At 44.4% G+C, this 25987-nt stretch overlaps 1 protein-coding gene across 4 annotated transcripts in view; it reads left to right on the forward strand.

Moving 5' to 3' along the window:
- The first annotated feature begins 249 nt into the window (after positions 1–249).
- LOC115655769 (core histone macro-H2A.1) overlaps positions 250–25987 on the forward strand; it is an 83518-nt gene continuing 57780 nt past the window's right edge. For 2 of the 4 annotated variants that reach the window (XM_030571565.1, XM_030571566.1), the window contains exons 1-2: positions 250–393; positions 21638–21838. In XM_030571565.1, the coding sequence (XP_030427425.1) occupies positions 21667–21838 (172 nt within the window). In that variant the 5' untranslated portion in view covers positions 250–393; positions 21638–21666. The remainder of the gene's footprint in view (positions 394–21637; positions 21839–25987) is intronic. The other 2 variants (XM_030571567.1, XM_030571568.1) reach the window with 1 other exon arrangement.

Genomic DNA, 25987 nt, shown 5'->3' on the forward strand with positions numbered 1-25987 from the left:
CTTAGGAGGAGAAGCGGGGGGCTCTGTGCGCTGGGTGGTGGAGAGAAGCGGGGGGCTCTGTGCCCTTGGGGGGAGAAGCGGGGGGCTCTGTGCGCTGGGTGGTGGAGAGAAGCGGGGGTGGCGCCGCGGGAGAGGGGGCTGCTCTCTCCTGTGCTGGCGGCAGGCGGGACCGGGGACGCCGCACACCGCGGCCGGCGGCAGCAGCAGAGCAGCCCGCCCGGCTTGGCACAGGCGGGGAGGGGATGTGACGAGGCGCGCGCGGTGCATTGTGGGACTCCACCCCGCCGCTCTGGGATCGACTTGTTCCAGTTCACACGGCGTCGGGCTGAGCCCAGGGAGCGGAGCGGACGGACGGACCGGAGACGTATCGCGGCTGCTGCTGGGGGCTGCCCGGTAAGTCCCGGGCGGGTTCGCTCCGGGGCTCCGGCCGCCGCGCGGGTTCGCTGCCCGCGGGCTCCTTACCCGGCATGGGGGCGGGGGGCGGTTGCTCTGTAAGGTTCCCGTCTTGCCCCCATTACCGCCGCCGGGCGGGCTCGCCCCGCAGCGGGGATCTGTCCCGCGCTCGGGTTCGGGTCAGAGCGGGGTAGTCACTGAGCTCGCTGGCAGCTGGGGCTGAGGGGAAGAGAAAAGAGCTTCCCGGACCCCTTCCAGGGAGCAAATCCAGGGGGTTCCTAGCTAAATCCACCATCCCCTGGGCTCCCCTTCCTAAAACCAGGAAATCCCCTCCGTTCTCAGCAGGGTGGCGGCAGTGGGATTGTATTTGCATTGACTCCCAGGCAGGGGGATGGGATTAAGGTTGGAAAGACTCCAGTGAACACCCGGAATTGTAGTATGTTGCACAGTGATTTCAGTGAACCTGTATGTGTTGAAACAAGCTCTTCCCCCGGTTTCCTCCTTCTCCTTCCCACCGGGTCATTGGACAGGAGAAGATAGTGTGTAGCCACTGCCAAAAAGAATGGCTGAAGAACAGTGGGAAGACATTTTTGGTACATTTTGAGGAGACAATGGCACAAAGTTGTTTAGGATTGCAAAATGGGAAGGATGTAGCCTAGAAAGAACTAGCTGACATTTTAAAAACATAGAGGAACCTGGAAGTGGGAGAAGTAAATACTGTACAAGGAATGGGTACTGCACGCATTATTTTACGACTGTCACTTCTTTTAAAGCCTGTGCAAATCTTCCCAGCAAACACATCACAATCCATGCAGTGGATTACCCTCTGGCGAAGTGGGTATTCACCCAGGAAAGCTCATGCTCCAAAACGTCTGTTAGTCTATAAGGTGCCACAGGATTCTTTGCTGCTTTTACAAATCCATGCATTGTGCGCCTGGGTGTGGGTGTTTCTCACATGAGCTGCACCCTAACTGCATGTTCTGTATTGCATGCTGCGGGTGAATACAGGTTTCTCAGTCTCGGGAGTAAGGCATAAGATTTAACTGGAAAACTGAAGGGTATGCATACGTGTGTGTGAAGAAGAAAATAGGAGGAATAAATACACACAAATTCTGTGTATTTAATCTCACAGTAGTCTTTTTGTTTGCAATGCAGTCTTTAAAAGTAGCTTTTAGACTGCCCCCATTTATAGTTGTAGCAGACATTTGGGGCCAGATTTTGTTCAGTTAAACTGGTGTAAATCTGAAGTGATGCCATTTATATTGTTTTGTGGGGGGGGGGGGGTTGAGTTACATTTGAATGGTAGCACCTTATGGTTTCATATTTTGACCATTAGAATGAGTGTAGCAATTTTTCCTAATATTATAGTACGGCTGTCATGTAGCAACAGGTGTGTAAGGAACTTTACAGCTGAGGCACCTCCCCCGTTCCTAAAGGTTTGATCAAAATAAATGAGCCAAATAGCAAGTTAGTCTGTAATTAGAGAATCAACAACTGAGTTCTTATGCACAGAATGGAAATAAGAGATTTAGACATAAAACACAACAATTACAATTTCTCTGACAAGCCCATTTCTGTTGTTTTAAATGCTGTTGGTTACTAGAAGAATTTATACTGAGTAGACATTAGAAGCATATGTAGTCAATTACAAGACAATTTCCCTAGACTGTTGTTGTTTTTATTTTGATTTTTTTTTAAGCAGTTGAAGGAATTACCTTTAAATAATTTAGGGCCAAATTTTAATTCCAGGGCACTTTGTTGTTATGTTTTAACATGGCAAAAATGGTGTAAAAAAAGTGAAATCTTTTAGGCCACTTGAATTCCTAAGTGAAAACTTCATTTTAAATAAAATATTCTTTTGTCCGTTGAGTTGAATGCGAACTATACACATCAGACCAAATTGTACTCCAGCTTTACAGTGATGTAACAGAGGAGAATTTGACCAACTGACATTAACACTGGAAGGTACTCTCAGGTGTTCCTGATTTTAGCTTAGTGTTAGCAAAATTATAACTGCTACAAACATCAGTGTTTGGAAATCAAACATTCAAACATTTACATAAAAGTGAAAATAAAATTCTCTTGGTGCTGCAGGGCAAATTCCACTGAATAGCAGGGAGCTCCTTAAAAAGACCCTTTTGCTGCTGGACAGTTGGAATATTAACACTCCAGAACAGTAGTTGGAATCAAAATTTCCCTCTCTCACACAATAAGGAAAAGGTGATGTATATAGTTCACCCTACTATTTAAGGGCCCCGGTCAGTTCCCCTGCTCTGGGAGGAAAGGAGAAGGCCTCAGAATTTTAAGAGCTGTGTTGAGAAGAGGGGCACTGGCTCACTCAGAAATCTGGGCAGCATTATGCTTGGAAACAAGCATAGTGCTTTCCAGAGGTCTAAGTTGGGGAATGGGAGCATGACTACTCCTCCCCTTCTCTACTTGAGCATCCCTACTGGATGTTGCTAGGGTAGAACAGGAGGAAGAAGTGGTCCACGATTCCATCATCTTCTCCCTTCCCAGCCCACACTGGAGAGACTAATGCCAGCATTCACCTTATATAGTTCTTAACAGTCAAAGGAATTAAGTGTGAGGATCACATTGTGCCTGGCAGCTACTCAGGCAGGTCCTTGTATCCTCTCCTCCATTTGTGCACCTGCACAGGGCCATGCAGTTTTCTTATCTATTTTAAACTTATTCTGCCTCAGGATTTTGGCTGAGAAACATCCACATCAACTGTTTGTTGCATTTTTGCCGGCTTCCAAAATAGTGGTTGTGAGGAAGGAGTTTCTGAAACATTCTTTACCTGAAACACATTGTTTTTCTGGACCTATATCCCCAATTTTAAATGGTTCAATGATTTAAAGTCCTTTCTGTCTTAATTTTTTGCCTGCTCATGTACATACAGCATTTCTCTTCCAAGAGGCTTTTTTTCCTCCCAGTGTCAGCACTTCCAAGAGTGGTCAAGAGAGACAACAGTATATTTGCATTAGTCTAATTATTTGCAGCAAGAAATGCCCAGCTAGGAATCATAGCACACTGCTAATATAATTGACACAGCCGTATTTATTTATTAAAAAGGGAGAAGTTGCCTAAATATCTTGCAGGTTCGTAAAAAGCCCTTTTATCAGTATGCTAAAAATTGTGTAACTATTTTCATTCTTGCACACAAACTTAGTGGAAATAAAATGATCATTAGCGTTTTAAAAAAAAAAGTAAGTTACCTTTGTTAGAAATGCTTAGACACTTTCATTTGTTATGGAACCTCAATAAAATGGACAGCCATGGAGCGCTGTAGTTGAGGAGAATTTGTCTTGATAGAGTTCTGCTATAGATGAATCCATTTTTAACTGTATATTTTGATGTAATGTTTTTAGATGAGAAATTAAGTAGTAGTAGTGTATGGGGTTTATGCCCATTCTTATCACTTGATTCTTCCATGCTGATTGCTGCCTCTTCATAGGCCAAAGGTAAAAAAGTTACTGCCTCAATAGAGCACTTAGTTTCATGTGAAATCACATTGTTATATCAAATCATTGCTTGGTTACTTGCTGATATAACCCTATTTATTATTTGTATTACTGTAGCTCCTAGAAGTCTTAGTTAGGGACCAGGAATCCTATTGTACTAGGCTCACATATTAGAGACCATTTTATTCATGCTTTTAGACACTGTATTTTATAAAGTATTCCTAACTAGCTTCTGATTAGCTGAAGCACAGAGCAAATCTGCTGCCAAAGATTGTCAGAATGCAGTTTATCAAGAGTAGTACAATGAGCAATATATGGTACATCAGATGGAATGAGAGCATTTACATTGTTCCTTATTTGGGATGATGGAAAGAAAATGAATAGTATTGTAACAGAATTAATCTCTTCTGGAGTGAAAAACAAACATCTCTCTTTTGCCTTGATGCTGAGAGAAGGAAGGTGGGAAAGGCAAATGCCCCTGCTTCATCTTGATATGTACCCAGTTGCAGGAGAACATTATCCTGTGACAATATTCCCCTTGATATGCTTATATAAGAGCTAATGAAATCTGTCATCTTTGTTTGGTGAATGCAATTAACGTGGATGCAAGCATCTAATCAGACTAGTTACTGTCTCTGACCTGATTAGTATGAATGCTACTTGCTTGACTAAAATAGTCATTTAAGAGTCAGCACTTGATGACTGTCAGGGCTGGCCTTACCATGAGGCAACTGAGGCGGCCACCTCAGGTGCCAGACTGTGGGGGTAGGAGGGCGCGAGGTGCCACTAGGACCTAGAGTGTAGAAAATTGTGTCTGCTGCTGGTGCCTATGTATTCTCTCTGCTCTAGATGCACAGAGATGGTGGAGTGCTGTGCTGGAGGAAGGAGGGCACAAGAGACATAACAGGCAGGTAGGAGAAAAGGTGAGGATGTGAGTGGTGAGGAGATGCCTGATCTTAAAGTTAGTCAGAGTGAAGGTGACCTGGCAGCTACTGCAGCATCCATATCTTCATCTCACATGGATGTAACCATGCACATTCCCAAAGAAAAGTGTAGATCAGAGGAGAGTGTGGTGGAGGCACAAGAAACAGCTGCTGCTGAGTTTAGTTCCTTAAGTCTAGATGATCCAGTACTGTGGTCCCACTTTAGCAGTAGCCTGAGGGACTTTCTGGTACTGCATGGGCCATAGGAAGTGAAAAACTTCATGTTCCCCAAAGACAATGAAAAGAGAAGTTTCCATTCAACACATTACTGGCGTGAAATCCCCAATGGTGACAAAGTGGAGAGGCAGTTCTCATTCGTTGAACTTGGTGGTCAGTGATGCAGCATCAGCTTCTAATGATGCTGCTGCATTTTTTAATGTAATTCAAAGCATCTATGTATTTTTCTCTGCATCAACTCATCGATGGCAAATTTCGAAGCAACATCTGGGAACATCCTCTCTGATGCTGAAACTGAGTGCCACACAATGGGAAAGTCGAGTGGAGGCGATAAAGCCTATCAGACACCAAATTGGGAAGATAGATGATGCCATAGTTGCCATTATGGAGGATAATGCTATGACAGGAACTGTTCATAGGAGAACAGTGGCAGAGGGAAATGGAATCACCAGAAATGTACATAACTTCACATTTCTGTGTGGCTTAATGTTGTGGCATGACATACTGTTTGAAATAAATGTTGTAAGCAAGAGACTTCAGAGTGTTGACCTTGATATATCTGGAGCAATGGAACAACTTGACAAAGCAAAGTCATATCTACAGTCTTACCAGTTAGATGAGGGATTTCAAAATGTTCTGAAGAGTGCACAGAAGTTGGCAGAGGAACTTCACACTGAAGCTATTTTCCAACCTATTCAAGAATACAAGAGTCATCGAAGAAGAAGACATTTTGATTACGAGGCATGGGATAATCCCATAAGAGACTCCAAACAACAATTCAAAGTTGAATTCTTTAACTAGGTGCTAGATTGTGCAATACAGTCAGCTGAAGAATGTTTCATGCAGCTCAAGGAACACAGCAGAATATTTGGGATGTTGTATGATATTCCAAAACTTCTCACTATACCTGAAGAAGACCTGCACCAGAAATGCAGGGCACTAGAGACAGTTGACACATGATGACATGCGCAATATTGATGCGAGTGATTTAGGTGATGAACTGAAAGCTCTTTCAAGATACATTTCAGCAGGATCAACTCCAAAGGCTGTTCTGGAATACATTGCACAAATAAGATGATCACCCTCTTTCTAAATGCTTTTGTTGCTCTGCGCATACGTCTAACACTTCCTGTAACAGTTGTCAGTGTAGAGCGGAGCTTCTCCAAGCTGAAGTTAATAAAAACACATCTGTGCTCCACAATGACACAGGAGAGGCTGGTTGGCCTTGCAACCATCTCAGTAGAGCATGAGCTGGCCCAGACTGTGGACCTTCAGCAAGAAGCAGTTCAGATCTTTGTAACCAAGAAGGCATGAGGCACCACTTTGATTATTCAGACAGATAAAAATGCCAGTGTTTACTATGCAGACAAGAAAAGTTACATTTGCTGTTCAAGCGTTTGAAAGTTAAGTATTACTTAAAATTTTTGAACAAGGCATTTTAAGTTGTTAGTTCTCCTTTATTAGGGTAGGTAGCAGAGCAGTGCCATGAGAGGAGTAGGACAGGAAGAAGGCAGAATTGAGACCTTTCAGAGTTTTGGCCCAAGCTAAGGGGCATGGGGGCATCATTTGAGCTCCCCGCCTCAAGTGCCAAAATGTTCTGGGTTGGCCCTAGGGTGACCAGATGTCCCGATTTTATCGGGACTGTCCAGTATTTGCTTGTTTGTCCCGCATCCCGACCAGTGTTAGGTCGGGACACTGGACAAACAAGCAAAGGCTCTGGAGCCCAGAAGGGCTTGCACCCTCCCCTGCCCCGACTCCACCCCCTCTTCCCCCCATTGGATCCCTCCCCAAATCCCCACCCCCATTCCCGCCCCATCACTGCCCCATTAGCTCCCTCCCCAAATCCCTGCCTCTTGCCAAGCACGCCGTGCCCAGGAGATGCAGGGGAGCACAGGGCCGGGGAGAGTGAGAGTCCGGCCTGGCCCCGAGTAGGCTGGACTCGGGCGTGGTACCTGGAGGGAGAGTAGGAAGGCAGCCCGCGGGGCCAGGCGGGTGGGCAGCAGGACTCAGGAGCAGCCGCAGCTGCAGCTCGAGGAAGCGGCCAAGCTCGTGGCGCTCAACGGCTGTGACTTTGGTGCCCGGGCCTGAACCCCCCGAGCCTGGGCCTGCTGCGGGGACCCAGCAGCATGCACGCTGCGCCCAGCCCCTGGCCAGTTGTATCTGGTCTGGCTGCCCAGCTGGTGCAATCCCATGGCGGAGGCATCGGCAGCCCAGCCCTGTTCGTTCCCGAGCAGGATGGGGGGGCTGGGGCCTGCTGCCCCCACTCTGGGGCCGCCCGCAGGATTGCACCAGCTGGGAAGCCAGCCCAGAAGCGACTTGCCAGGGGCTGGGCGCGCGCAGCGTGCGTGCTGGGTACCTGCAGCAGGCCCAGGTTCGGGGGGCTCGTGGGCGCCAGAGCCGCAGCCACTGAGCTTGGCCAGCGGCCGCTTCCTCCGCCCGCGGCAGTGGGAACTGCAGCAGCGGCTGCTCCCAAGTCCTGCTGCCAAGATGGGGAGAACAGCCACCCCCTTACTCTCCCTCCAGGTACTGCGCCCGAGTCCTGCCTGCTCGGGGCCAGGCCGGACTCCCACTCACCCCAGCACCATGCTCCCCTGACTCTCCTGGGCTTCCCTCCAGCACTTGCGAAGGGAGGAGGAATCGGGGGTGGGGGATTTCTTTTTTTGTTTGCTCTGCTGCCATTTTTTCCCCCTCTGCTCCCCACCCCTCCCGTGTCCCGATATTTGACCTGGGTGATCTGGTCACCCTAGTTGGCCCTGAGGACTATTAATAGCAAGTTATCAGCTTGACCCTCTTACCAAACATTAAGTTAGCGTTGGCTAAACTAATGTCAAATGCAAAGTATGACAGCCACCTGTTAAGTACCTTTTTACCAAGATGTGCAATATGTAATATGATTTGTATGAAGCTTAGACTTTCAAACAAGGAAGACATCAGTATGTATCTTGAGTGTGTATTAAAAATGTGCCTCTGACTGCAATGTATACATTCTTCACATGCAGTGTTGAATTCAACCAAGAATATCCTAGACAGTTTCAAGCAGGAATTAAAGAAGCAGAGCTGAATTATCCTGACTTACATAGGTACAACTGAGCATTGAGGCTATTGCCCTCGGTGAACTTAAAGCTAATTCACACTGGTGTAGGTCAGAGAACAGTAAAGCCCATTGCTTGTGGTGTTCTTTTCTTTCTTTATTAGTTATTTTGATGGGGGGATGGAATCCTCCTTTAAGAGCTTGATCCACTGAAGTCAATGGGAGTCTCACCATTGCCTTTGATGGTTATTGGTGTAAACATTAAGCTTTAAGAAAATTTATGGCTGAACCACTGTCTGGTACATTAGTAGGGATCTAACTCAGCTAGTCTGTCTTTATCCTTGATCCAGAAGTATCTGTAATATAAATCACATACTTTTGCTCTATGTCAGTGTGTCACAGTTAGAATAGAGAGTTGTATTCCCTACACATTTGGGGAAGTTTGCCAAATATTGCAGTGGAAAGGCAGTGGAGAAAGAAGAGGAATGGGCCTGTTACATGTATTATCTGAATTTTTTTTCAAATCTTGTAACAACTGTTGAGCGCACTATGAAGTTCCTTTTGGTCAGTTTTACCTTGTGTGACCACAGACTAGCAGTGACTCAGCAAACTGCTGTAGGTTTCATGAAAGCAGCATTTCAGAGTTTGTAGTTTTACAGTCAAACTGTTTGTGAGCACCATGTAAAGTAAAATAGAATTTTCTTCAGCATCAGACCTATGGTCATTCTCTTTACATCTGTATTTTCAGCAAGTGTGTTTATGTTGGCCATTGCAAGTTAAATCCGTCCTCTGCCTCCTGCCCTCCAGCCTCTTCCAATCATGTACAATTTATACAATCTGATTAGCACAAATCCATAGTTAGAATGGAAGGGATCTTTTAAAACTTCGTCTTATTTTTATTCCTTTTATGTTAAGCAGATGCCAGAATAAAGGAGGGTATTAGAGCTTTAACTAGGAATTCCCTAAAACTTTTTTGCATTTACAAATTGAGAATTCCATGTATACATAAAACAAATAAACTCTTCCTCTGTGGCTTGCACTATATTTTTCTGATTAGGTAATCAATGGTTGTCTGAACACCTCACTGTACACTTATTTTTTGATTCTCAGTGTAGGTCCATGGTTACCATTAACGTTAGCAGGAGCTACTTGTAGTCATGCAGAGGTAGTGGTAAAGCAAGCATAGCATGGAAAAAACACTACCCATTGTGTATATATCACTAGTACTAAGATCCCATGCTGTCACATGGATGTGGCAGTTGGATTAAGTAATCCACCATCTGTGCATTCTCCCTCATACAGCCAATGAAACTGTTGCATGCAGGCTAGCTGTAGAATAATGGTGGTGGTTGGTTGAGTTATTTCTGATATCACAATGGTTTAGCACTCTTGGCATGGCCCAGATACTTGTCTTGCACAGGTTTACATCAAAGTCAAAATGGATGAGAATTTAAAAATTGAATGGTAACAGACCACAGATGCCAGAGCTGATCAAACTTGGCGATATTCCGAACAAAGAGAGCTCTTAACCGTGCTTGTAGCCGTTTCCATCACTTCACACTGACTCAGACATTTTAGGCTTCAGAGCGAAAATCCTAGACTCAGTCTTGTTATACACATTGCATCTTGAAGGTGCTTACTGCTAGCACAGATGCCTTGAATATTAGTACATTATTATTAGTACATTATTCCACTGAGCAAGAACTACAAGATGGGTTGGAAAGCACCAGCGAGGCTCTTTCTTGCTGCCTTTGCTCAAGCCCGATAATGGAAGTTGAATTGATAACTTACTGCCAGTTGTCATCAATCGTTAACGACAACCTTAGCATCACTCAAATAGACTCTCTATATCCGCGGACAATGACATAGGTACAATCTGTTTCCCCATATGAAAGAATGACTTTCATAACTCACATCTCCATCTCTCATGAGTTGAGTCATTTTCTTGGTGGTAGAAATAAAAGTGTAATGCCATGTGGTCCCATTGTGCTGTACATTGCAGCACTCTACCACAACAGTTTGTGAAGATCTTCAGTTTGTATTTTTAAAGCTCAGATATGCTATATGTAATGCCAATTCAGTCAAAATGTCAGAAAAATTCTGTTTTGCTACACACTTTACTCTTACGAATTGGGCTCCAAGTGTTAGCCACTCAGGACTAGATCAACCCCCACCCCGCCACTCACAGTAGAATCCACAGGGACACTAAGGAAAGGAAAATTGAGACTCTTTTCAGATTCCCTTCCAACCGTTCTGAAGGAGAGACTGCCCCATGGAGTAAGTTGCCAGATTGCATAAATCCAGAGATCGGAGCCACCTGCAGAGAGGTTTTCTGGGAACTCTGGCATCTATTTCAGTGAAGCCACATTGCCAGAGAATGGGAGCCAAGCTACCAGGGTTTCCATGGGCACAATTGTCCCAGCATCTCCTACATAGGGGGGTTTCTCAGCTCAGACAGGACACAAAATAAACCCTGAAGTAGTGTTGAGTTTTCCTAAGAAACTCCAGGGGGCTGCTGGGAAGATGTGCTCCCCTGTCCAATACCTCATTGCTGCTCACTGACCTATCCTGTTCCATGTGGTAGGGGTGAGACATGCACTGAGGTCCTACCCAAATTCTTCTGCCCGTTCGGTGTCAGAGCTATAGGAACAAATATACAGACACAACCATTTGGATTGTACATTTTTCAAAAGTTTCTAGAGGCCTGACAATAGTATTTGAAAATAACTGTTTGGCCAAGTATAAAAACCTCCCATATGCAAGCCTTTAGAGAGGTATAGCACATTTCAAACCATAAGTAGTGCCACTCTAAATTTCACTAATGACTAGAAGGTCCATTGCAGGTTAGTTTTTCTAATTGATTAACAGGAGGCAAACTGTAACCTGCTAAGACAGACTGGGCACTGAAGAGATAAAGCCCTTGGAGCCACTCCTCGTAAACTGCTGTGGAGAAAAGCAACAAAGAGTCCTGTGGCACCTTATAGACTAACAGATGTATTGGAGCATGAGCTTTCATAGGTGAATACCCACTTTGTCGGATGCATGTAGAGTAGATTGGCAGAATAAACTTCAGCCCAATGGGTGAAGTAGACTCCATGGAACATTCATATACCTCTGCCAATGGGAGGGTGAGTGGTAAGAATTTATTCAGCCCCAGCATTTTTGCAAAACTGGGAATTTCTGTTTCACAGGGGTCCCCTATATAGCCATGGAGGAGCCTATATTTTCCTCTAAATAATCACTATTTAGAAGCAAGGATAATACATAACAGGATGCATTTTTTCCACTTATTGTGACAGTTAATATTCAGTTTTCATTTATGACCATGCTTCATTATTAAATGTTCACTTCACTAGTAAATGTTCTGTTGTAGAGTTGGAAAAATGAAGTCCTGGTAGTATGGCATCTCACTCTCAGCTAAGAAATCCCTACTGAGAGACTGTCAGATGTTTGCATATTTTAAATTGTGTGAATCAGCAAAGTTTACCTGTATTTGTAAAATAGCTGGTATTTTGTTTTCCACCAATAGCTTTATTTGAAAACTATTTTACTGAAGATTCCAGCATAGAATAACACAAGCATAAATGTTGCTTTAATTGAATTAGAAGTGCTTCAGAACATGTCATATACTTTTGGGATTTCTTAATCATAGAATCATAGGACTGAAAAGGACCTTGAGAGGTCATCTAGTCCAGTCCCCTGCACTCATGGCAAGACTAAATATTATCTAGACCATCCCTGACAAGTGTTTGTCTAACCTGCTCTTAAAAATCTCCAATGATGGAGATTCCACAACCTCCCTAGGCAATTTATTCCAGTGCTTAACCACCCTGATAGTTAGGAAGTTTTTGCTAATATCCAGCCTAAACCTCCCTTGCTCCAATTTAAGCCCATTCTTCTTGTCCTATCCTCAGAGGTTAAGAACAACATTTTTTCTCCCTTGTCCTTGTAACAGCCTTTTATATACTTGAAAACTGTTATGTCCCCTCTTAGTCGTCTCTTTTCCAGACTAAACAAACCCAAGTTTTTCAATCTTCCCTCATAAGTCATATTTTCTAGACTTTTAATCATTTTTGTTGCGTTTCTTTGGACTTTCTCCAATTTGTCCACATCCTTCCTGAAATGTGGCACCCAGAACTGGACACAGTACTCCTAATTAGTGTGGAGTAGAGAGGAAGAATTACTTCTCGTGTCTTGCTTACAACACTCCTGCTAATACATCCCAGAATGACATTGGCTTTTTTTGCAACAGTGTTACACTGTTGACTCATATTTAGCTTGTGGGCCACTATGAGCCCCAAATCCTTTTCCGCAGTACTCCTTCCTAGGCAGTCATTTCCCATTTTGTATGTGTGCAACTGATTGTTCCTTCCTAAGTGGAGTACTTTGCATTTGTCCTTATTGAATTTCTTCCTATTTACTTCAGACCATTACTCCAGTTTGTCCAGATCATTTTGAATTATAATCCTGTCTTCCAAAGCACTTGCAACCCCTCCCAGCTTGGTATCATCCACAAACTTTATAAGTGTACTCTGTATTCCATTATCCAAATCATTGATGAAGATACTGAACGGAACCGGACCCATTGATGAAGATACTGAACGGAACCCACACCCCTCGTTGTGCCCTTCTAGCATGGCTGTGAACCACTGATAACTACTCTCTGGGAATGGTTTTCCAACCAGTTATGCACCCACCTTATAGTAGCTCCATCTAGGTTGCATTTCCCTAGTTTGTTTATGAGTATGTCTGTTATGTTTATTCCTTGCTTTCAATAAAGGCCATCTTTTTTTACACACCATAATTAGCCAGCTGGCAATGGAGACCACCTACTTCCACACTCACAAGGGCCCCTCGAGGGAAGAAAAATTATATTTCTCTACTTCTGCTTTTCAATTAGAAAATGAGAGAAACCAAAACCCACACAGCTTTTTTTCAACTTCCTCCCCTGCTTGTCCAATGCTTTGGTTTAGTAAAAACATGGATAATATTTTGTTAAAAATTTGATGGAGTTAGCATCTGTAGAATTGATGGAAACCCAAACTGAGACTATTGACTGTAAAAAAAAATTTGCTAATAGGGCTATAGTAGGTAGAAAAATGTTTATACAATTCCAAGGTGGAGCCGACAAAGAAACCACACCATTTTGCTAAGAGCATGCAATGAGACAGCACTTAGTAGATGGTGCTGTTTTAAATCCGATTTTGAAGTTGTTGTTTTAAATGGGGATGTAAACTAATCTGAGCAGTTTCCCAAAGCAACAAGGCCAGCTTTTGCTGTCATAATCACTGAGGAGCTGTTGTGGCAACTGGCTCCATTGGGTGGGAGCTAGCAGAAGTGATTTGATATTTTTTCCCCTCCGAAGTTGTCTGACTTTGTTTTTGAACAAAGTCAGTTTCATAACACTAATATAACCTGTGTCCAAGTGAATAGTCTAGAGCTAGGTTTTGTTTGCCTTCAGCAGACAGTAAAATACTCATTGATTTCACTCAGTCTTTCATGCAAGTATTGAATTGTTGAGTAATAGAGCCCTCTGTGAAGGGGGCAGGGAACGGGGATGCTCATTAGGTATTTAAAATAAGGTCTTAGTCATAAGAAGTAATCCTGATTTGAGACTGATGCAATCTGAAGCTCCGTGACTAGTTGAGATGTGAAAGTTGGCAAGGTGTGTCAGCACACATCAGAAGTCATATAGCCAGAGTTGCAGAATTTAAAAATATGGTTGGGTGAACCTGTTTTGCCTAATTTTGAACTCAGTCATTGTGTATTCACAAGTTTGGTACACATGTTATTAGGTTTGTGTTCCACTGTAAAGAGATTGCACAGAAATAAATAATCCAGTAGATGAACAGAATAAAAAATGGAGCAGAGATATGGGAGAGTGAAAAATAAACTCAAACTGTGAAAAAAGGAGAGAAAAAAATTGCACTGAAAAACTTCTCTAAAGGGTGCTCATTTGTGCCAGACTGGATTTGGGGCAGGAGATGGAAGGACTAGGGGCTCTATTGCTAATACACCATTGGTTTCTTTCTGGCTAATAAAATATTTTTTAAAAACTGAATCTCCTTTCTGAGAAAAAAAATCTCATTATGATATGTATATTCTGGGGAGCGGGGGTGCAGGGGAAGAAGAGAATCATGAACTGGTTTTACAAACCATTAGCCCAAGCCCCCAAAAATAGTTTGGGAGTCTGGGAGCTCTCAGACTCTATGAAGCTTTGCCTGTTTCTGTTTAAAAGGTATACCCTGGCAAATAACAAAAGGTAAAAAGGAATTTGTCAGAAGTAGCAGCAGCAGGTTTCTGTACCACAGTAAGCTAAAATACAGTTATCTGACATCTGTCCTGTGTATAGGCTAGTCATATTAGGGAAAGAAAATAATCAGATTGAAGTTTATCAGATTCCTGGAGTTGATGTCTTAGTGGTCTGAGCATCAGTTTGGAGATAGCTAGATTCCTGTGAGTTCATCTCATCCCTCTGTCCTTCCAAAACAACTAAGCTACAGGAGTTATAGTTCACTATGCATGGGTCTTTTGGGGAACTTAAAACTGAGTGCTGCTCTTCTGCAGGGACATAGAATCATACAAGTGAAGGGCTGGAAGGGACTTTGAGATTATCTAGTCCAAGGTTTCTCAAACTTCATTGCACTGCGGCCCCCTTCTGACAACAAAAATTACAACATGACCTCGGGAAGAGACCCTCCGCCCCAAAAGGTGGGGTAAAAGCCGAAGCCCAGGGCTGGGAAGTTGTAACCTGAGCCCCACCGCCCAGGGCTGAAGCTGACGCCTGACTCCTGCACCCAAGGATGAAGCCCTTGGGCTTCAGGTTCAGCCCTGGGTTGTGGGGCTTGGACTTTGGCTTCAGGCTTGGGCCCCAGCAAGTCTAATGCCAGCCCTGGCGACCCCATTAACATGGGGTCCTGACCCACAGTTTGAGAACTAGTCCATCTCCCTGTGCTGAGGTAGGACCTAGACATCTGTTGCTTGTATATCTGGCCTTTACAATAATTTAATCTGGATAGGCATTAGTGCAGGCAGTTACCCAGTTTTGTGCACACACAATCATGGTGCCGGGGTCCCTCCCCACTCTGAACTCTACCCTTAGCTGTATGTTTATGACACGCCCCCCAAATCATAGACTGTGCTGGACAGCCTGCTCCACACTGGCTGTGATTTCTTCCTGGAAGTCTAGGAGAAAACAGAATTAATAAGACACATGCACCTTTCGTTATACTACTGATTATGTAAAAACTAATAATATTTTTCACATTTCAAGGATGATTTTAACCAGTTGATTGTGGGAAATTTTCACGGGAGAGTGCATCAGCCACTTTGTTAGAAGCTCCTGAAGTGTGTGGTATTTTAAAATTAAATGTTGGAGAGAGATACTCCACTGAAGAAGTTTTTTGTTCTTGTCCTTGAAGGTATGAAGCCACTTCAGCACAGCATGGTTGGTTTGCAGGTGGAAACGCCGTCCTCAAACATATGGGCGTAGCTTCTTCAGCGCATATACAATGGCATAACTTTTTTTTTTGTTGTTGTTGATTGACCAGTGGCTTTCCCTCTCGGACAGTTTCTTGCTGAGAAACACGACAGAATGGAATTCCTGATCCAGTCCTTTCTGCATTAAAACTGCTCCCACACCACGCTTGGACACATCTGTGGTTACTAGGAACAGTTTGTCAAAGTCTCGGGCCCTTAGCACAGGGTCAGACATGAGTGTCGCTTTAAGCTGGTTAAAGGCCTAACATTCTTTAGTCCACTGAACTGCATTTGGCTGTTTCTTTTTGGTTAGGTCTGTCAGTGGGGCGGTGATTTTCTGTAATGCAGTACAAATTGCCTGTAATATCTGCCCAAGCCTAAGAAGGATTAGACCTGTTTCTTTGACTTAGGGACAGGCCACTTTTGGATAGCATCCACTTTGGCCTGTAGGGGGTTGATAGTTCCTTGACCCACCTGGTGTCCAAGGTAAGTCACCCTGTTGAAGCCTATTTGACACTTTTTAGCCTTAACAGTTAGTCCTGCCTCCCTTATGCGCTCAAAGACTTTTTGTAGATTCTTCAGGTGTTCTGCCCATGAATCAGAAAAGATGACCACATCGTCAAGGTGGGCAACTGCAGATTCTTCCAATCCCACTAGGAGACCATCTACAAGTTTGTGGAAGGAGGCAGGTGCATTTTACAGCCCAAAAAGGAGCACATTAAATTCATGTATCCCTGCATGGGTGATGAAGGCTGACCTTTCCTTGGCAGGTTCATCTAGCTGTACTTGCCAGTACCCCTTGGTTAAGTCTAAGGCAGCGATGAACTGGGCACGTCCCAGTTTCTCCAAAGCTCATCTGTGTGTGGCATCGGATAGTTGTCTGGGTGAGTTACAGCATTTAGTTCATGATAGTCCACGCAAAAGCGTATCTTCCCATCTGGTTTGAGAACTAGAACCACTGGAGATGCCAATGCAGATTACACCCATCTGTAGCATGTCCTGGATCTTTCGTTCTATAGCAGTTTTGGCTTGAGGAGACACCCGGTAGGGTTGGTCTCTAATTGGGTGAGCATTACTTGTGTTAATGGAGTGGTATGCCTGTTTGGTCCATCCTGGGGTGGCTGAGAACATTGGCACGAAGCTAGTGCACAGCTTCTTGATCTGCTGTGGCTGCATACATCCAAGGGTCATGGAGAGGTTCACTTCATCCACGCCACTGTCACTTTTTCCTTTGTAGTAGACACCTTCAGGCCACACAGCATCATCTCCTTCCCGGCCTGTAAACTGACAAACTTCTAACTCTCTGGAATAGAAGGGCTTTAGAGAATAAACATGATACACTTTAGGCTTGAGGTTTGAGGCAGGGGGTGCTATGAGATAGTTAACAGCTCCCAGGCGCTCTTGGACCATGAATGGCCCTTCCCATGACGCTTCCATCTTATGGGCCTGAAGCGCCTTCAAGACCCTGACCTGGTCCCCTACTTTGAAGAAACGCTGTCTGGCATGTTTATCATACCAGGCTTTTTGCTCTTCCTGACCATCTTATAGGTTTTCTTTAGCAAGGGCTAAAGAGGTTCGGAAGATGTTTTGTAGGTTGTTTACAAAGTCCAGAACGTTAGTTCCTGGAGAAGGCGTAAACCCCCCCCATTGCTGCTTCACCAACTGTAATGGCTCCTTAACCTTGTGGCCATACACAAGTTCAAATGCTGAAAACCCTAAACTGGGATGTGGTACAGCCCTGTAGGCAAAAAGCAACTCTGTAACACTAAATCCCAATCATTGGAGTGTTCATTTATGAATTTACATATCATGGCCTCCAAAGTCCCATTAAACTTCTCCACCAATCCATTCGTTTGATGGTGGTAAGGGGTGGCAACCAAGTGGTTCACCCCATGAGCTTCCCATGGGCTTTTCATGGTCCTTGCCAGGAAGTTAGTTCCCGAATCTGTAAGGATGTCAGCGGGCCAACTTACACTGGCAAAAATGTCTGTTAATGCCTGGCATACACTTTTAGCCCTGGTATTGCTTAGAGCTACCGCTTCCAGCCATTGGGTGGCAAAATCCATGAAAGTCAGTATGTACTGCTTTCCTCTGGGTGTCTCCTTTGGGAAAGGATCTAGAATATCCACAGCTACTCGCTGAAATGGAACCTCAATTATGGGGAGTGGCTGGAGAGGGGCTTTGACCTGGTCTTGGGGTTTTCCCACTCTTCGGAACACCTCACAAGACCAGTCATAGGTAGAAACATCTTGCCCATTCCCTCCCAGTGAAATGACCTCCCCAAACGGTCTTTGGTCCTGTTCACCCCGGCATGGTCACTAGGATGATCGTGAGCTAAGCTCAAGAGCTTTACTGGGTACTTAATTGGAACTACCAACTGTTTCTGAGGATGCCAGTCTTCCTGGTGCCCACCAGAAAGTTTCCTTGTATAAAAGTCCTCTTTTTACAACAAACTGGGATCAATTAGAAGAGCTGAGAGGCGGTGGGTTTCTCTGTGCCACCGTCCAAGCTCCCTGGAGGCTTTCATATGCTTCCTGTTTGACCTGGAACTGTTCCCTTGATGCTGGAGACATCAGTTCCTCACTGGATTGTGGACCGGGGCTTGGTCCTTCTGGAAGCAATGCAGGTTATGGGGCTGTTTCCATTGACTGTGAACCGCTCTCTGCTGGTGCACTATGTGGTATTTTAGGCTCTGGCTGAGCCTCTTGTGTAGAGTTATCTGTTGCTGCTGCCAGTGCCGGCTCAGTGGTGCCCTGTGGTGTTGGAGCTGTAGAAGGGGTTGCAAGCGCTGGACTCAGTGCTGGCAGTGGTTCTGATGCTGGCTGCTTTGCTGGTTCTGGAACTGGCTTTGGCTGGGTCTCTGGAACTGGTTCCACTACGACAGTTGCAGTTGTTGGCAGGGGATTCAGTTCCACCACCTCCATCTGGGTTTCTAGTAACACAGATGGGGCCCTGGTGGAAAGCTCAGGAACAGGGATAGGTGTGAAAGCTTGCTTAGCCTGGCTGCGGCTGACTATTCCCACCCTCTTGGCTAGCTTTACATGGTTGGCCAAGTCTTCCCCCAGCAGCGTGGAAATGGGATAATTATCATAGACTGGAAAAGTCCACATTCCTGACCAGCCCTTGTACTGGACAGGCAACGTGGTGTAGGCAAGTTTAAAGATTTTGACGTGAAGGGTAGAATTGTTACTTGGGCCTTTGGGTTGATGAATTTGTGGTCTACTAAGGATTGGTGGATAGCTGACACCTGTGCTCCAGTGTCTCTCCATGCTGTAACCTTCTTCCAGCCTACACTCACAGTTTCCCTTCACTCTGAGGCTGCCTGGAAGGCATCTGATCCTGAGGACCTTTGGTATGACTCCAGTGTAATGAACTGAAGTCTGTCGGGGTTCTTAGGGGAGTTGACCTTCACACAACCCAGCTCATTACATTTAAAACATCACCCAGCTGACTGGTCACTGGGGCGAGGTGGGTTGCTGGAGACGGTGTGGTGGGACGATAAGGTGTTTGAATTTTTCCCTGGAATATAGGTGGGGCCTTTGGCTGCCCCATGTGATAGGGTGTTGTCTTGAGTTGCCCCTTCTGATATCTGATCCAACTGCTACTAGTTTTTTTTCTTTTCCGCGACCTGCACCCATTTGGTTCCAATCTCCCCCACCTCAGTTACAGTTTTGGGCTTCCTATCTAGGATATACTTTTCTATTTTCTCAGGAATATCCTCTAGGAACTGCTCCATTTTCATTAAGAAAGACAGATCTTCCAGAGATTTAACACTTGCTCCTGATACCTAGGCATCCCAATTTTTTTCAGGTGCGTCAGGAAAATGCCACGTCCGGTTTCCACTTTAGGGCTCTGAACCGCCGACGGGCGTGCTTGAGCGTTAGCCCCATTCTGATTCTGGCCTTTTTTAAAAAAAACTTCATAACTGTTCATGTGTTCCTTAGGCATTTCAGCCGCCACCTCTGCTAAACGTCCGCTGAGCTGTGGTGTCAGCTCTACCATGTACTGGTCGGTAGAGATGCTGTACCCAAGGCATCATCGCCTGCCTTGTAGGTGGGGAACTTTCTGGGATGGGAAGCGGTACCCGAAGAAGGATTGCTAGGGTTGTGTGGTATATTCTGCTTAGCCCTTGCCTTTCTAACTCCAGTTCATGCTGCCTCTCTTTTTCTTGTAACTCCAGGGCTCTGTTGTGGGCAGCCTCTTCTGCCTCCATAGCTCTCTTGTGGGCAGCTTCCTGTGCCTTAATTTTCTAGTTGTTTTAATTTGATCAGTCTCTTATGTTTGTTCTCTTTTTCCTTTGCTTCCAGTCTAGCCAGCTCTAGTTTATTAGCTGTTTCACTGGTAGTCATGTTCCTGCTTTTTGTACTTAACTAGCCTTACCGAGAGCTATAAAGGAAAAAAATACTAGCTTGTGAATTCCCTTGTAGAAAGTAACCTACCGTGCCCTCGGGCAGAGACAGAAATCTTCAGCTTCTCACAGCTTAAAAACATCCCTTTGTTACAAGGACTTGATACCTTTGCCTCCAGGCCAAGAGAGATAAGAGCTCAATCTGCTTTCTAAACAGCCGAAAAGGGGGGAAAAAATGGTCCTTTTAAAAAATCCTACTGGGCTTTTGGTTTAAAATGATCTCTGACTCAAAATGATCCCACCGCTCTCTGCCACCATGTCAGGGTTCCCTCCCCACTCTGAACTCTAGCGGGACCCGTGGGGACCCATATGAAAGACCCCCTAAGCTTATTTCTACCAGCTAAGGTTAAAAAGTCCCCAAGGCACAAATCCTTCCTTGTACCTTGGATTGGGTAATGCTGCCACCACCAAGTGATTTAAACAAACATGTAAGGAGGGCCACTTGGAGCCCTGCCTTTCTCAAATATCCCCCCAAACCCCTACACCTCTTTTCCTAGGCAGGCTTGAGAACAATCCCCCTTTCCTGGGGAAGCTTGAGAATATAGCCTCACCAATTGGTACAGGTGAACATGGACCCAAACCCTTGGATGTTAAAACAATGAAAAATTAATCAGGTTCTTAAAGGAAGAATTTTAATTAAAGAAAAAAGGTGAAAGGAGTACCTCTTTAAGATTAGAATGGAAGATATTCGCACAGGCAATCAGATTCAAAACACAGAGGGTTTCCCTCTGGGCAAAACTTTTAAGTTACAAAAAGAAAACCAGGAATACCCTCCCTCTCAGCACAGAGAAAATTCACAAGCCAAAATAAAACTAATTCTAACGCCTTTACTTACTAAATACTTACTAACTTTATAGGAGTTGGATTGCTTGCTTCTTTGATCTTGCTCCAGCCAAAGACAGAACAGACAGAACAAAAGCCTCTCCTCTTCCCCCTCAGATTTGAAAGTATCTTGTCCCCTTATTGGTCCTTTGAGTCAGGTGCCAGCCAGGTACTTTAGCTTCTTAACCATTTACAGGTAAAAGAGGAATTAACCCTTTACAGAGTAAAGAGGGATTTTATGCTACCCTTAGCTGTATGTTTATGACACATGGTAACTGCACCTGCACATTAGCAGCATAATTATATATTGTAGTTTGAAAATCTAGCCAATGGCTTTTTCCATTAGAGTAGAGATTTGCTCAGTGCCTTTGGTCAAAATTTTCCCTCCCTTCACTCTCAAGCCCTGTTTTACTATGACTGCCATGATTCACCCCAGAGATGGCTGCATTCAGTAATATTTATCTATGGTAAAATCCTTTAGGATCTTCAAGGATGAGAGGAAGCTCTAGATGAATGTAAATAGTGAAAGGTCTGATTTCTCACCAGCCAATCTCTGGATCACTCATTTTGTATTATAAACAAAGTCATGACAAGTAAATGTCACAATTTTAAGGAGTATCCATTACAGAACAACTTGTAAAACCTTATATGGATATGTTTTAGGCACCTTTGATACAACTTTCAGATGCCAACTTCAAAGTAACAGTCGAGCATAACTAAAATTCAGCATATGACATTTTAGCAGTCAAAGAATCTGTTGATTTTGTCACTGATGAAAAAATGGTTTATTCTGGCATCTATGCAAAGAGTACAATAGTCCTCTGAAAGAATTAAGTATAGTATTCCTCACTGGTAACCTTATCTTTTCCTTTGTTTATAGTGTGCTGCTCTAGACCCAATATAGACAAAATGTCCAGCAGGGGTGGAAAGAAGAAGTCAACCAAGACTTCCCGCTCAGCGAAGGCTGGAGTCATATTCCCTGTAGGAAGAATGCTACGTTACATTAAGAAAGGTCATCCGAAGTACAGAATTGGTGTTGGTGCCCCTGTGTACATGGCTGCTGTACTTGAATACCTGACTGGTAAGTTTAATAGAACAATTCAAAATAGCAGCAGTGAGAATGAATAGTGCATAAATAGAATTACTACAATATACAAGCAATCAGAAAAAAATGGCTCTGCTGATTTATGAATGGCTAAAATAAGATCTAGTTTGGTAGTACTGTACCTATAGACCCAAACTACCAGGTCCAGACCTAGATCAAAGTTTCCTTATTTTGATGACATTACAATCCAGGGTTTTGGTTTAGTCTGTTCTAAAATCCTCATTTTGCGAATAGCTTTTCTAAAGGATTCTCATGGACCTCAGTGAGTGTTAATTGAACCCTCAGTGCTGTACTCCTGTTTGCTCCCATTCTTGCACCTAATCTTTTTGTTCATGTTGCATTTGTCTGTTAGACTGTAAGCTCTTTTGGGCGGAGAACTTTTGGGCGGAGAACAAGTTCTTCCATGTTTATACAATGCTATGTACACTTACAGCATTGTACGAACATGAGATGTATCTTAACTTCCAAATTCAATCCTTTTTGGAGGTGAACTGATCATTTTTGCTGATTATGAAGTTGAGACGTGCTTTACTGTTAGACTTAATCAACAAACTCGTGCTTGTGCACTCTGTCCAGTTGTACCAAACCAGCACAGCTTATTTTCATTTATAGTCTTTCTATTACTCCCATCATTGGAGTACACAAGGACCTTAGAAGCAATTAAATTATGCTCACAGTGCCTTGGTGGGGTAGGGAAGTGTTATTTTCCCCATTTTACAGATTAGGACTTTGAGTTGCACAGAGATTGCATAATTTTATTATTGTCTCATAGGATGAGGCAGAACTGGAAATAGAATCTGGATCTCCAAGTCCAAGTACAGTTCCTTACCTACAAGACAATCCTCCCTGTCCTACAAGTCTTAGAAGTTTCACATTTGCTTCTAAAATCATTTTCCCTCTGCCGTTAACTTGAAATGAATCTTAAATATAATGGTTTCAGGCTTTTAGGGCTAATAAACTTGACGTTGTACATTGAATTTAAATAATCAGGAATAAACCACGTGCTCAGATTGGCTTATGGATCCTGTGCATATGGGTTAGAAGCTTCAACGAGAATCAAGATTCAGCAGAGCCAAATTAGTGCAAGAGCTCTGAATTACTAGCAGTGAGGGCAAATGAAAAACCTGCACTGGGTCTCATCTCTCTCTGTCAACACTTCCACATAGTAATTGCTTCATTTGGTCCTCTGCAAGTGGTCAACAGCTGATGCTTTAGAGGAAGTTATGCCACTTCGATAATTCACTTGATCAGTTAGGCAAGGGTAGGAGGAATTAATTTAACTGCCTTTTCATGAACCTTACAGCATGCAGTAAAGCATGTGACTTAAGCTGGGGGGGGGAGGGGGTTGCCTGGCTTTTTTTTTTTTTTTTTTTTGGTAAGTTAAATTGATGTCGCTCTCACCACCAAGACCATTCCTGCTTGCAGTGATCTCAGAGCAGCTACAGACACTGCCACAGCAGATGCTGGAGATAGGAGACAGTGAGTACAGTCTAAAAGCATTCTCCTTCAGTGTTTTTTTTGTTTTTTTTTTTAAACCTCAGAAGGAACTTACAACACATCAAATTCAAAACGTTCACTCTACACTGTTCCTCCTTTAGTAGCAGACATTCTGAAGCATATCTATTGACCAAAATATCAATGGTAGATCTGACTTTTAGGCCTGCCTCTTGGAGAATTCAGTCTCTTTAAAGCATGATTTAAAAAAAAAAAAAAAAAAAAGCTTAGCAGGTTGTTCGGTGATTTTGTCAGCCAGTGGTTCATTTAATTAAATAGCTAATAGCACAGGTTTGTTAGTTTGTTGTCATTGTTGCTGCACTTTTAAGAATACATTTAATGGTATATTTAAAAAACTGAGTAGATACCACATGGGCAGTGTAAATGAGTGTTAATTCATATTCAGAAAACAACATATGCTTCCAAAATCCTTCAGTTACCTCCCATTGAATGGGTGTCTATAGAATAGTTTTATAGCATTTTTTTTTTCTTAATTTGCCACACACGACACAAACTTTGCTACGGGTTACATTCCAGTTGGAACAACAGGGCTATCAGGTGTCAAAACTAAATGGGTGTGTAACACTGTATTTAAAATGTTCATACTATCAGCTTGTTTTTATATTTTAGTGGGTTTATTTTTAACATGTTACCTGGGTTTATATTTTAGGCTTTTTATAATATTTTGGACTACATTAAGTAGTTCCATCAATTTTCTTTTCATTCCTACCAGAATTTTATCTCTATTACTGGAATCCTTCTTCAGAGAGTATAGCTGTAATTTTACTAGCCAGCTGTAAGTTCCTGACTCCTGAGAGCATTCTGGGTACTTTTTGCATCTCAGTCATTTCTTTGCAAGACTGGAGCATGATAGTACTGATGTATCTTTTTTCTACCAGCCTTTTAAGTGGTGTTAGAACAATTTTCTCTGGCTTCTGTTTATTAGTACGTCCGTTTGCACAGCCCATAGTTGTTTGCCTGTTTTTTTGTTTTTTTTTTACTGGTGAGTTATTTGGCATATTGCCTGCTAGCCTGTGAGAATTGAAGACATATAAGGACTAGTAATTTAAGGGAGTTATTTGTAGTCAGCCTGATTCATGTGTGTAGAAACTATTTCAATTACCTTGTTTTTCTGCCAGCCACCAAACTTCCCTGCCTTTCTATATTTTCTTGCAGATTGATTGTCGTCTTTTTTGCTGGATTTCTTCTTTAAAAGAACTCTTAAACCCTGTAGATTTCCTTTGAAATGAAAAACCCCCTGCCCCCCTGGAGGCTTCACTTGAGCACCCTCAGCTGAAATGTCCCTTAAGAAGAGAATGCTTTGAATGTTGTCCTTTTAAGAAGAGCAGTACAGGTGTGCCTGAGGTAGTGCTAATGAGCGGCACATGTTACCATTTAAATGCTTGACTTAAAGGCTTTCCAGGGCACGGATAGCTTAGGGTATGTCTACATCTACAATTTTGCAGCGCTGGTTGTTACAGCTGTATTAGTACAGCTATATAGGGCCAGCGCTGCAGAGTGGTCACACTTACAGCAACCAGCGCTGCAAGTGGTGTTAGATGTGGCCACGCTGCAGCGCTGTTGCACACTGCGGGGAAGGAGACCTGCTTGGAGGGGGGGTCGGGGAACGCCAGAGCACACCGCGGGGCTGGATACCTGCTTGGAGGGGGGGTCGGGGAACGCCAGAGCACACCGCGGGGCTGGAGACCTGCTTGGAAGGGGGGTCGGGGAACGCCAGAGCACACCGCGGGGCTGGAGACCTGCTTGGAAGGGGGGTCGGGGAACGCCAGAGCACACCGCGGGGCTGGAGACCTGCTTGGAGGGGGGGTCGGGGAACGCCAGAGCACACCGCGGGGTTGGAGACCTGCTTGGAGGGGGGTCGGGGAACGCCAGAGCACACCGCGGGGCTGGAGACCTGCTTGGAGGGGGGGTCGGGGAACGCCAGAGCACACCGCGGGGCTGGAGACCTGCTTGGAGGGGGGGTCGGGGAACGCCAGAGCACACCGCGGGGCTGGATACCTGCTTGGAGGGGGGGTCGGGGAACGCCAGAGCACACCGCGGGGAAGGAGACCTGCTTGGAGGGCAGTGGAGTTTGCTTAATTACCAGAGAGGCTTCTTCAGGTATGCTGGGATACCTGCTTATTCCACGGAGGTCAACAAAAACGCTGGTGAGTGTCTACACCTGATGACCAGCGCTGGTGATCCAGCGCTGGATCCCCTACACCCGAGGCACGACCGGGTGTACGGCCAGCGCTGCAAACAGGGAGTTGCAGCGCTGGTAATGCCCTGCAGGTATGTACACATCCTAAGTTGCAGCGCTGTAACCCCCTCACCAGCGCTGCAACTTTGTAGTGTAGACAAGGCCTTAGTCTAGTGGTTCCCAAACTTATTCCGCTGCTTGTGCAGGGAAAGCCCCTGGTGAGCCAGGCCAGTTTGTTTACCTGCCACGTCCGCAAGTTTGGCCAATTGCAGCTCCCACTGGCTGCAGTTAACTGCTCCAGGCCAATGGGAGTTGCTGGAAGCGGCAGCTAGTATGTCCCTACTACTCTAAACAGTTGATTCACAAAATACTTGTGCTTGTCAGCACATCCAACGTATGTAGGTTTCTACAAACATCCTTAATGCACATCT

The sequence above is a fragment of the Gopherus evgoodei genome, chromosome 8, assembly GCF_007399415.2.
Source record: "Gopherus evgoodei ecotype Sinaloan lineage chromosome 8, rGopEvg1_v1.p, whole genome shotgun sequence".
Lineage (NCBI taxonomy): Eukaryota > Metazoa > Chordata > Testudines > Testudinidae > Gopherus > Gopherus evgoodei.